General features: G+C 37.2%; 1 protein-coding gene across 1 annotated transcript in view; it reads right to left on the reverse strand.

The window, feature by feature from the left end:
- Positions 1-5,507: 5,507 nt before the first annotated feature.
- Positions 5,508-13,035, reverse strand: part of LOC127641291 (RNA-binding protein 20-like) — a 38,413-nt gene continuing 30,885 nt past the window's right edge. Inside the window, exons 11-14 of the mRNA XM_052124195.1 lie at positions 12,097-12,655; positions 10,343-10,450; positions 9,646-9,767; positions 5,508-6,504 (exon numbers count right to left, since the gene is read on the reverse strand). Of these exons, the coding sequence (XP_051980155.1) occupies positions 6,436-6,504; positions 9,646-9,767; positions 10,343-10,450; positions 12,097-12,655 (858 nt within the window). The 3' untranslated portion in view covers positions 5,508-6,435. The remainder of the gene's footprint in view (positions 6,505-9,645; positions 9,768-10,342; positions 10,451-12,096; positions 12,656-13,035) is intronic.

Here is a 13,035-nt window from a genome sequence, read left to right on the forward strand (position 1 = left end):
CATTCGCTCTGTCGTTCTATCTATTGTTAGCTCTAGCATTCGCTCTGTCGTTCTATCTATTGTTAGCTCTAGCATTCGCTCTGTCGTTCTATCTATTGTTAGCTCTAGCATTCGCTCTGTCGTTCTATCTATTGTTAGCTCTACCATTCGCTCTGTCGTTCTATCTATTGTCAGCGCTAGCATTCGCTCTGTCATTCTATCTATTGTCAGCTCTATCATTCGCTCTGTCGTTCTATCTATTGTCAGCTCTATCATTCGCTCTGTCGTTCTATCTATTGTTAGCTCTATCATTCGCTCTGTCCTTCTATCTATTGCCAGCTCTATTCTATCTATCGTTCGCTCTGTCGTTCTAGCTATTGTTAGCTCTAGCATTCGCTCTATCATTCGCTCTTCATTCTATCTATTGCCAGCTCTATCGTTCGCTCTGTCGTTCTATCTATTGCCAGCTCTATCATTCGCTCTGTCATTCTATCTATTGCCAGCTCTATCATTCGCTCTGTCATTCTATCTATTGCCAGCTCTATCATTCTCTCTGTCGTTCTATCTATTGTTAGCTCTATCATTCTATCTATTATTCGCTCTGTTGTTCTATCTATTGTTAGCTCTATCATTCTATCTATCATTCGCTCTATCATTCTATCTATTGTTAGCTCTATCATTCTATCTATCATTCGCTCTGTCGTTCTATCTATTGCCAGCTCTATCATTCTCTCTGTTGTGCTCTATCATTCAATCTGTCGTTCTATCTATTGCCAGCTCTATCATTCTCTCTGTCGTTCTATCTATTGTCAGCTCTATTATTCGCTCTGTCGTTCTATCTATTGTCAGCTCTATCATTCTATCTATTGTTAGCTCTATCATTCGCTCTGTCGTTCTATCTATTTTTAGTTCTATCATTCGCCCTGTCGTTCTATCTATTGTCAGCTCTATCATTCTATCTACCATTCGTTCTGTCGTTCTATCTATTGTTAGCTCTATCATTCGCTCTGTCGTTCTATCTATTTTTAGTTCTATCATTCACCCTGTCGTTCTATCTATTGTCAGCTCTATCATTCTATCTACCATTCGCTCTGTCGTTCTATCTATTGTTAGCTCTATCATTCGCTCTGTCGTTCTATCTATTTTTAGCTCAATCATTCTATCTACCATTCGCTCTGTCGTTCTATCTATTGTTAGCTCTATCATTCGCTCTGTCGTTCTATCTATTTTTAGCTCTATCATTCGCTTTGTCGTTCTATCTATTTTTAGCTCTATCATTCGCTGTCCTTATCTATTGTTAGCTCTAGCATTCGCTCTGTCGTTCTATCTATTGTTAGCTCTATCATTCGCTCTGTCGTTCTATCTATTGTTAGCTTTATCATTCGCTCTGTCGTTCTATCTATTGTTAGCTCTATCATTCACTCTGTCATTCTATCTATTTTTAGCTCTATCATTCGCTGTCCTTCTATCTAGTGATAGCTCTATCATTCGCTCTGTCGTTCTATCTATTGTTAGCTCTATCATTCTATCTATCGTTCACTCTGTCGTTCTATCTATTGTTAGCTCTAGCATTCAGCTCTGTCGTTCTATCTATTGTTAGCTCTAGCATTGGCTCTGTCGTTCTATCTATTGTTAGCTCTAGCATTCGCTCTGTCGTTCTATCTATTGTTAGCTCTAGCATTCGGCTCTGTCGTTCTATCTATTGTTAGCTCTAGCATTAGCTCTGTCGTTCTATCTATTGTCAGGCTAGCATTCAGCTCTGTCATTCTATCTATTGTCAGCTCTATCATTCGCTCTGTCGTTCTATCTATTGTCAGCTCTATCATTCGCTCTGTCGTTCTATCTATTGTTAGCTCTATCATTCTATCTATCATTCGCTCTGTCGTTCTATCTATTGTTAGCTCTATCATTCGCTCTGTCCTTCTATCTATTGCCAGCTCTATTCTATCTATCGTTCGCTCTGTCGTTCTAGCTATTGTTAGCTCTAGCATTCGCTCTATCATTCGCTCTTCATTCTATCTATTGCCAGCTCTATCGTTCGCTCTGTCGTTCTATCTATTGCCAGCTCTATCATTCGCTCTGTCATTCTATCTATTACCAGCTCTATCTTTCGCTCTGTCATTCTATCTATTGCCAGCTCTATCATTCGCTCTGTCATTCTATCTATTGCCAGCTCTATCATTCGCTCTGTCATTCTATCTATTGCCAGCTCTATCATTCTCTCTGTCGTTCTATCTATTGTTAGCTCTATCATTCTATCTATTATTCGCTCTGTTGTTCTATCTATTGTTAGCTCTATCATTCTATCTATCATTCGCTCTATCATTCTATCTATTGTTAGCTCTATCATTCTATCTATCATTCGCGCTGTCGTTCTATCTATTGCCAGCTCTATCATTCTCTCTGTTGTTCTATCTATTGTTAGCTCTATCATTCAATCTGTCGTTCTATCTATTGCCAGCTCTATCATTCTCTCTGTCGTTCTATCTATTGTCAGCTCTATCATTCACTCTGTCATTGTATCTATTTTTAGCTCTATCATTCGCTGTCCTTCTATCTATTGTTAGCTCTATCATTCTATCTATAATTTGCTCTGTCAAATGATAGAGCATTCGCTCTGTCGTTCTATCTATTGTTAGCTCTATCATTCTATCTATCGTTCGCTCTGTCGTTCTATCTATTGTCAGCTCTATCATTCGCTCTGTCGTTCTATCTATTGTCAGCTCTATCATTCGCTCTGTCGTTCTATCTATTGTTAGCTCTATCATTCTATCATTCGCTCTGTCGTTCTATCTATTGTTAGCTCTATCATTCGCTCTATCATTCTATCATTCGCTCTGTCGTTCTATCTATTGTTAGCTCTATCATTCTATCATTCGCTCTGTCGTTCTATCTATTGCCAGCTCTATCATTCGCTCTGTCATTCTATCTATTGTCAGCTCTATCATTCGCTCTGTCGTTCTATCTATTGTCAGCTCTATCATTCGCTCTGTCGTTCTATCTATTGTTAGCTCTATCATTCTATCTATCATTCGCTCTGTCGTTCTATCTATTGTTAGCTCTATCATTCGCTCTGTCCTTCTATCTATTGTTAGCTCTAGCATTCGCTCTGTCGTTCTATCTATTGTCAGCGCTAGCATTCGCTCTGTCATTCTATCTATTGTCAGCTCTATCATTCGCTCTGTCGTTCTATCTATTGTCAGCTCTATCATTCGCTCTGTCGTTCTATCTATTGTTAGCTCTATCATTCTATCTATCATTCGCTCTGTCGTTCTATCTATTGTTAGCTCTATCATTCGCTCTGTCCTTCTATCTATTGCCAGCTCTATTCTATCTATCGTTCGCTCTGTCGTTCTAGCTATTGTTAGCTCTAGCATTCGCTCTATCATTCGCTCTTCATTCTATCTATTGCCAGCTCTATCGTTCGCTCTGTCGTTCTATCTATTGCCAGCTCTATCATTCGCTCTGTCATTCTATCTATTGCCAGCTCTATCATTCGCTCTGTCATTCTATCTATTGCCAGCTCTATCATTCGCTCTGTCATTCTATCTATTGCCAGCTCTATCATTCGCTCTGTCATTCTATCTATTGCCAGCTCTATCATTCTCTCTGTCGTTCTATCTATTGTTAGCTCTATCATTCTATCTATTATTCGCTCTGTTGTTCTATCTATTGTTAGCTCTATCATTCTATCTATCATTCGCTCTATCATTCTATCTATTGTTAGCTCTATCATTCTATCTATCATTCAGCTGTCGTTCTATCTATTGCCAGCTCTATCATTCTCTCTGTTGTTCTATCTATTGTTAGCTCTATCATTCAATCTGTCGTTCTATCTATTGCCAGCTCTATCATTCTCTCTGTCGTTCTATCTATTGTCAGTTCTATCATTCACTCTGTCATTGTATCTATTTTTAGCTCTATCATTCAGCTGTCCTTCTATCTATTGTTAGCTCTATCATTCTATCTATAATTTGCTCTGTCAAATGATAGAGCATTCAGCTCTGTCGTTCTATCTATTGTTAGCTCTATCATTCTATCTATCGTTCGCTCTGTCGTTCTATCTATTGTCAGCTCTATCATTCGCTCTGTCGTTCTATCTATTGTCAGCTCTATCATTCGCTCTGTCGTTCTATCTATTGTTAGCTCTATCATTCTATCATTCGCTCTGTCGTTCTATCTATTGTTAGCTCTATCATTCGCTCTATCATTCTATCATTCGCTCTGTCGTTCTATCTATTGTTAGCTCTATCATTCTATCATTCGCTCTGTCGTTCTATCTATTGCCAGCTCTATCATTCGCTCTGTCATTCTATCTATTGCCAGCTCTATCATTCGCTCTGTCGTTCTATCTATTGTTAGCTCTATCATTCTATCTATCATTCGCTCTGTTGTTCTATCTATTGTTAGCTCTATCATTCTATTTATCATTCACTCTGTCGTTCTATCTATTGTTAGCTCTATCATTCTATCTATCGTTCGCTCTGTCGTTCTATCTATTGTCAGCTCTATCATTCGCTCTGTCGTTCTATCTATTGTCAGCTCTATCATTCGCTCTGTCGTTCTATCTATTGTTAGCTCTATCATTCTATCATTCGCTCTGTCGTTCTATCTATTGTTAGCTCTATCATTCGCTCTATCATTCTATCATTCGCTCTGTCGTTCTATCTATTGCCAGCTCTATCATTCGCTCTGTCATTCTATCTATTGCCAGCTCTATCATTCGCTCTGTCGTTCTATCTATTGTTAGCTCTATCATTCTATCATTTGCTCTGTCGTTCTATCTATTGTTAGCTCTATCATTCTATCTATCATTCGCTCTGTTGTTCTATCTATTGTTAGCTCTATCATTCTATTTATCATTCACTCTATCATTCTATCTATTGTTAGCTCTATCATTCTATCTATCATTCGCTCTGTCGTTCTATCTATTGTTAGCTCTATCATTCTATCTATCATTCACTTTGTCGTTCTATCTATTGTCAGCTCTATCATTCGCTCTGTCGTTCTATCTATTGTCAGCTCTATCATTCGCTCTGTCGTTCTATCTATTGTCAGCTCTATCATTCGCTCTGTCGTTCTGTCTATTGTTAGCTCTATCATTCGCTCTGTTGTTCTATCTATTGTTAGCTCTATCATTCTATCTATCATTCACTCTATCATTCTATCTATTGTTAGCTCTATCATTCGCTCTGTCATTCTATCTATTGTCAGCTCTATCATTCACCCTGTCGTTCTATCTACTGTTAGCTCTATCATTCACCCTGTCGTTCTATCTATTGTCAGCTCTATCATTCTATCTATCATTCGCTCTGTTGTTCTATCTATTGTTAGCTCTGTCGTTCTATCATTCACTGTAGTATCTGTCATTTGCATCTTTCTATCTATTGTTCACTTCATCGCTATAAGTATCTATTGTTCACTGTCCATCTATCTGTCGCTCAATGAATCTATTGTTCGTAATTCTGTAAACCCATTAATTTGGCAGCATTCTTTTCCAAAATATTTTATTTAAAATTTTGCACCAAAGCAACCCGAAGCAATTATACAGATTTGTTTTCTTCCAGAAATCAGGATGCCATTATTCCCAGAATATAAAACATAACGGGGAAATCTTCCAATAAAATTCCAATAATACCAATATTATAACACACACTCAGCTTTATCTTTAAACAAATAAATCTGAAATCAGATAAATAAACATGGTCCAGTTCAAGTATCCGTATAGATTGAGCTCTGTGTACAGCAACAGCAAAAACAAAAATAGTATGAAACATACTACATAAAAATAGCTTTTCTTCTTATGTGTTCAACAGATGTTTTGCACTTTTAAAATAAGGCACTTTGTGAATCTTGCAAGCATAAAAACCTGCATTAAAAAGAAACACTAAAATAAAGATGCTAATACAGACAGAAAAAATATCCAATCCTTTAGGACGCATCAACAGAATATTCACAAGTATGCACTGATTAACCTGAGGATAATTTTACACCCCTTCAATTTTAAATTAGGCACTTCTTAAAAAATCTGAAGTATATATTTGTCCAACACAGAGTAAAAATAAAATATATGAAAGCTTTAGAGTATGAATGAGGTACAATGCACATATGCAAAAAATGTAAACCCTACACTTATCAGTGCATTTCACATTTTGATACACATTGTTTACAGTGTAATAAAAATACCTGGACTACACCGGATACACACACACACAATCTTGTGTCATAGACATAGGTGTTAGTGAGTAATGGATAATATAACTGTGAATGGTTTCTTTATAATTAAAGGTGTTTTTCTTATTTCTCATTGTTTTATTGATATTCTTGAAATTCTTGAGGATATAGGGGATCCAAGTGCTCTCTTTTTCATTTGATTGGTGTCTCTTTGTCTCACTCTCCATGGCTTTGTTCAGTATCTCCCAGCAATGGTGTCTTCCTGTGAGTCTCACTTTAGCTTCATTCAGTGTTTGGGGACTCCATGTGGAAGTTCAAAAGACTTTCCTCTGCGAGCTGCGACAGATACTTCTGTAAAAACACAAACAATCCCCCATTCTTTCACTTTAATTGACAGTTTATCAGTATATTTCAGGTATAACCCTGTATGCTCATAACGTTGATTACCACAAAAAAGCAAAAATCAAGGTTAAAGTGAGGCACTTGCAATGGAAGTGAATGGGGCCAATAAGTAAAGGTTAAAATACTCACTGTTTCAAAAGTATAGCCACAAGATGTAAACAATCTGCATGTTAACATAATTCTAATGTGATACAATTGCTTAGAAAACTTTTCTGTGTAAAGTTATATGCAATTTTATAACTTCATTGCCATGACGACATAACTCCGTAAACCTTAAAATGATGGTTTAACATTTTTACAGCTCAAATAATACATGACTTTTAACTTAAGAATTAATTTGAGTGCTTTTACAAAATTATAAGCTTCAGATTTCTGCCTTTAAATGCTCCAAAAATTGTCCCCATTCACTTCCATTGTAAGTGCCTCAGTGTAACCTTGATTTCCAAAGTAGGGTCGAAATAAATTTTGTGGTAATCAACATTATGTCACAAATGCTGTCAATTGAGCTTAACTTGTATTAAATAAGAATATTCCTTTAAGAAATTGAATCAAGCAGAACTAGTTCAGAACCACTGTTATATACCATCATGAAGGTAACCGCACTTGCTGTACATTTTACATACACCCCCCAAAGTGGCAGACCTCTGACAGACACGTACGGTGCGACCATTCATACAGTTTAGAAGAGCAACAGTTTGGTTTCTCTGTCAAAATGGCTGACTGACGGCATATGTTATGACTTCACACCAAAGTATGTTTACGGTGCATTGTGTAAAAGTGTTTCCCTCAACGTGTTACCACTCAACAGCGGATTTGTTTACCAGTGAAACGAAGGGGAGAGTTGAAATGTAATAGGGTCAAAATGTAGGAGGAAAGCAGGTGTTTCCTGTGATGTTTACAGTGTGTGTGTGTCTGTCTTTCTCTGTCTGTCTCCCTTTCACCTGTCTTGCTCTTGTGGTGTTAAACTCAGCTGGCAATTTCTCACTGTCGTTCTTGTAAAGACAACAAGTCTGACAGACAGTGACGCTGTAACAAGTTTAGTAAATCTCCTCATCGTTCGGCCTGCACAACAGTGTGTGACCACTTTTCCAGCCATCTTGGTTACAAAAGTATTTCTCCACATTCATTTCTTTCTTAGGGATTTCATAAAATCCTTCATAAAAATGTTCTTAGCCATGAACAAAACCAATAAGCTCCGAAGTGAATCACAAGATTACAAACTGTTACTTGAAGCAAAACAAATGTTAGAAAATTGGGCAAAAAGATAAAAATACAAGACTGTGTACTTATCGTTTTTCATGAGGGAGTGAACTACAATCCCATGAAGCATTGCAAATGACATAATAAAATAAAAAATGAGGAAAAATATGAAGAATTTGATTTAAAACGATTGATTCTAAGTATATACAACATATTATTTTACTACAAAATATTCTGAGTTTGAGAGTGTTGGGAGACGACTCGATTGCACAATTCGAGGTGCCTTATGGAAGTGGGTGGTCGCTGGAGAGCTCTTGTGGTGTGCTTTGCTGCCCGCGATGCCCTGATTGGTGGTTTTGTCTCTGTAGGATCATGGGTAGTGTAGTTATTCAGCACAAATTCCACGATTTTTTTAAAATGAAGTTGAAATAATGCAAAATGATGGCTTCAACAGAAGCATATGTCTGTCTGTCTTTAAAGGTTTATAAGTTATCATTAAAAATCAGTTCCTCTATGGAAGAAATGTATGGGATTTTTACTTCCGGGACCGAATGTTGCACTCTGTGGAGTATACTCTGAAAGGCTAGATCACCTGACTGTACACAAGATGAAATGGCAGGCGAACAAAAGAAGCAAACCCTAGGACTATTCATAACTATTCATGTTCAGCTTTTGATTACACAACCTTTTATTGTTAAATAGTGATCAATTTTAACTTAAAATTAAAATTTTTAAGCACAAATATGCTAACTTACAAACCAAGATGTATTGATTTCGAAATCGAGTGTGAAGATAATTTGCTGTTATCTGAAATATCAAAATTAGATCAACAATTTAATGTAAAAAAAACGATGAAAAATGCACAATATCGTTGCAACACTTAACATTGTCAACACATTGATTGAATACTTTTCTATATCAATAAAAGTAAATCTTCTTACATTTGTGTGAGCAATCATTCTTGACACAATTTAAGTTTAGTTGTTTTGTTTTTGTAGGTCAGAATAATTTAGTTTGAATGATTGTTTGAAACATCTGGTTCTGAATCTACTGTATATCGAATTATAGTCTATACATACATGTACATTTAATGCAAGTTCGGTTTAATGGACTAAAAGTGGGTGGGTCATGGCAGCTTGTGTAAATAATATTGTCCAATGGTAACACAAAGATTTGTTATGTTATGTTGGTCATTTGAACAGTGGCCTCTGACTTTTTACTGACACCTCTGGGTGTGTATACAGCATTACACAAACACAAAAGCTTTCAGTTAGCGATTCCATTTGTCATACATCACATATTTTAAAAGTTGCCACCCATGATTAATTTATTTCACACTGTAAGTGTCTGACAATAAAGCAAGTAATATTTGATTAGTCACGTGATCAAAAATGGGTCCCTTCATTGGAGGCAACCCTACGTTGAACCAAACAGCTTTTCTAGGCCACTGATATGAGTCTTCATCTTAAGTTAGTGTGCATTATTTTAAACATACAATTTACGTCAAAGACACTATATTTTACAACACATTTTTGTATTTTCTTGTACTCTGCTGCATTATACAGCATTGGTATGTACGTTTTAATGCACTATGGATTTCAAAATTGTAATAATAATAAATGTATTATTTAAAAAAGTAATTAATCTTACATAATACAATTAGAATTACAATATTTTTTATTATAAAATAAAAAAAAATTTACAAATAAAATTAAATGAATCATATTATTAATAAAATTAATTTATAAAATGACATGTAACAAATAAATATGACAAAACCTCCATTTGCAGACATTGTAGGAACATAAAAAAATATTAAATATGTTTTTTTTCTACAATGCAAAATGTTTTCTAATAGGGGCAGGTTTAGTAAACGTGTGTATGTATAACCTGTAGATTCCTGTAGTGAATTGTACTGCGACAGTGTGATGTCTTCGCTGTCTGTTCGCTGGTGTAAAACAAGCCACACAGGTTGCAATAAAATCCCGTCCTTGGCACAATGAACTCCACACCTGCCGAAAGACAAAATGAGCCAGAAGTCAGAACTACATCAGACCAAGGCAACAAACATCCTCAGTAATTTTGATGTGTGCACATGTTGCTTTTGGGGCCATAAAAATGTGTGTGTGTGTGTGTGTGTGTGTGTGTGTGTGTATGTGTGTGTGGAGAATACACAAGCTCAGGCCTCGGGGGTGTAATTCACACCTCACACTCTAAAAGTGGTCCACTGACATCAGCTGGCCATAAAGGCTTCAGTTACACACTGACAGCCCCATATAACCAGAACCTTTCATTTATAATTACATCTCAACACGTTCAGTGGTAATGTGCCTATACAACTGTAGTTTCGCTTACTGCCCCCGGTGAAAACAGGTGGTACTTCAAGCTTAAATTGCTCTGATGGTAGGAATATTCCTTATTGTGGTCAAGGGTCATGGTTAATTGCGTAAAAAAAAGTATGCGTTATTTTTTATATAATTAATCGAAGTGAATTTTTGCATTCAATCGAGCTCTAGTTTGGAACAACATGCAGGTGAGTAAATTATAACAGTGTTTTCATCAAAAGGAAAGTGTGAGTTTCAGTCACCTAACGGTATGCTGTGTTCACTGAAGGCTTTCTCTGGCTCTTGGGATGGTGAAGCAGCAGGGATATCTGTCGTCTGAGGTGAAGGGGCAGGTAATGATTCCGGAATATCTAGAAAATACAAATAAAAAGCATTGGTGAAATGGAGTCTTTAAAATGTATGTTAATCATTGTCATGGCATAATCCAAGAGACTTAAAATGGGATGGAAATGTCAATGCTTGCAAGCTACAACTAAACTGAAATAAAAGCTAACTCAAGCGGAATTCATTGCAGAAAGTTGTGGTGCAGTGATGTCTGATTTGCAAACGAATTATTCTTTTAAATCCATTCCTTTAAAATGACCTTTTGAGGATGAAATAATCACAGAATTTGACTAAGTTTGCCAGATTAGTGACATCAATGGCCATATTTTAAGCCTTAACTTATAAGCTCAAAGTCAATGGGCATTGCCACGAAGTGTTTTATTTTCGTGCAAGCATGCGCTAAGTCTAGGCGCAAGTGGGTTTGGCAAAATTGTGTCAATTGAGGTTCTTCTCTGGCACCATCTCTGTCCTATTATACAGTCCATTCCCTGTCAAGCACCAGAGATATAAACAAAGGCAGTACATTCATAAGAAGTTGGTAGTGTATTGACTGTATGCAATGAATCGAAAGAATAAAAATATGCATTTTGTGCATTAAATGGAACACGCTCCTTTTATAAGCATGGAAAATGTGGTTCAGGATATGGATGTAGGCTCCGTTAAATTACAGAAAATTTAAGTATTATTAATTATTTTAATCTACTGATATACAAATCATGGCTAGTAATAACAGTGATTGAATCGGCATGCATACACTTCTACTGGTAGACATTGATTTTGAAAAATGTTATTCATTTAAATGGATTTTTCGTATATAAATGGAGAAGCCATTCTTGGCCAATTGAATCAGCTATAGAGCCCAAACCTATGCCGTAGTGATAGGTCTGGTTCCGCGAGACAATTAGAGCCTCATGATTGATGCCTTTAAGAACAGATCGCCCCTATTCTCTAGTGAGCAGCCTCCTTTCCTTTGTGCATACAAGATGGCGTCCATGCAGGTCCCGGAACTGAGCGAGTAAGTTATCCGGCGCAAATTAGATGTGCCGCTGGACCCACTTTCTTAAACCCCAGCAGGATAGGAGCACGTGTCCAAACCAATGGCCCGTGGCAGACCAATTACTAGTTTTTTTTTAACCGGTTTGATAAAGCGAACCATCCAAATGAATGTGAAATGTGCTAAACACTATAGTGGAGAAGAAAACAAATGAGAACTAGAATAGTTCAAACTTTGAATGTTGCCTCGTCTGAAAGTATAAACAAAAAAATACATTTGAACATACAGTATATAGAGTAGGTCTTAGAAACGAGAGGTAGTCAGATATCTATGGGATATTTGATTGTCTGCTACAGGAAAACCATTAGTCCAATAAGTTAGTAACTATAGCGCACAGTAATTCTGAACAGGCTTAAGGATTGTGCCAAATTTGGTGGATGTCGCTTGAAAGCTCCAAGAGGAATTACATTCAGAAAATGTGGTCTTGGTTTAGAGATTTTGAAAAATCCCTTAAATAAGTTTGAACAATTACAGTTTGTTGGCTTCATCAAGACAACAAGTAAAAACAAATGGAATTTAAGAATTTAAATACAGTGCTGTCCTGTAATATATAAGCAAGTCAACTGTATCTGATCTGTGCCATGCAAACTTCAATGATTTAACTACAACCAGTTGTACCTCTCTTCTGATTGTCTTCTAGTTTGTGAAGTGGTTCCTTGCTAACCATGTCCACCACCTTTTTCTCATCATTGCTTGAGTCCATGACTTTCCCACTCTCACATGTGCTGTTGTGGTCTGGAGAGCCACCTAATTTGGTTTTGTCTGTGTGTGTTTCCATATCTGTGGAGGTGCAGGTCTCCAAAGCGCTCTTAAACTCTTGAGAGGGAAACTGGTTGACTGGAGACACTGGCTGCTCTGGGACAGATGTGACTGGGGGAACCCCATTAGGGCTGGGCTGAATACCACCAGAGCTTTCTTTTGTGACCAAATCTAGAGGTGGATGTTTAGGGCCGTCCACTGCAGGCTCCTTGATCTGTTTTGGGAGTTCTGATTTGAGGACTGGACTGACTGTTGTTGACTGGCCAGACTCCACAGGCTGGTCTTCCTCATGAAGATCAGGTAGATCAGGTTCGATGATGGAGTCATCTTCTCCTCCAACTTCATCTACGGTCACCAGTTCCTCCATGCTTTTAGGATACCAGCACTCCTCCTCTCCATCATCACCACTATCCAGTCCCTGAGAATCAGGAACAGTGTAGAGCCCTTTGAGTAACAATGGTACATATGGATCTATAGGGTATAGTTAAGCTAAAGCTAGTCTTGCAAGACAAACATTTGACAATCTGACCAACATGTAAAACAACCAGATTTTGTATTCAGAACTTTTCTTGAGGATATACCTGCAGATACAGTACCTTGCTACTAACTACTTCAAACATAGCTCTTGTGTGTCTTTAATTCTATTAACCTCACAAACTTGGGCAAATACAGCAACTAGTTCTATCTTGAAAGCTCTCATTGTAGCAGCCCGGTTCAACACAACTTGTTTTTCATCAAACTTATAAAATCCTGTGCACCCTAAAATCCAAAAGTTGTGTAGCAGCCATCCAATCAGAT

This window comes from Xyrauchen texanus, chromosome 50 (assembly GCF_025860055.1).
Source record: "Xyrauchen texanus isolate HMW12.3.18 chromosome 50, RBS_HiC_50CHRs, whole genome shotgun sequence".
Lineage (NCBI taxonomy): Eukaryota > Metazoa > Chordata > Actinopteri > Cypriniformes > Catostomidae > Xyrauchen > Xyrauchen texanus.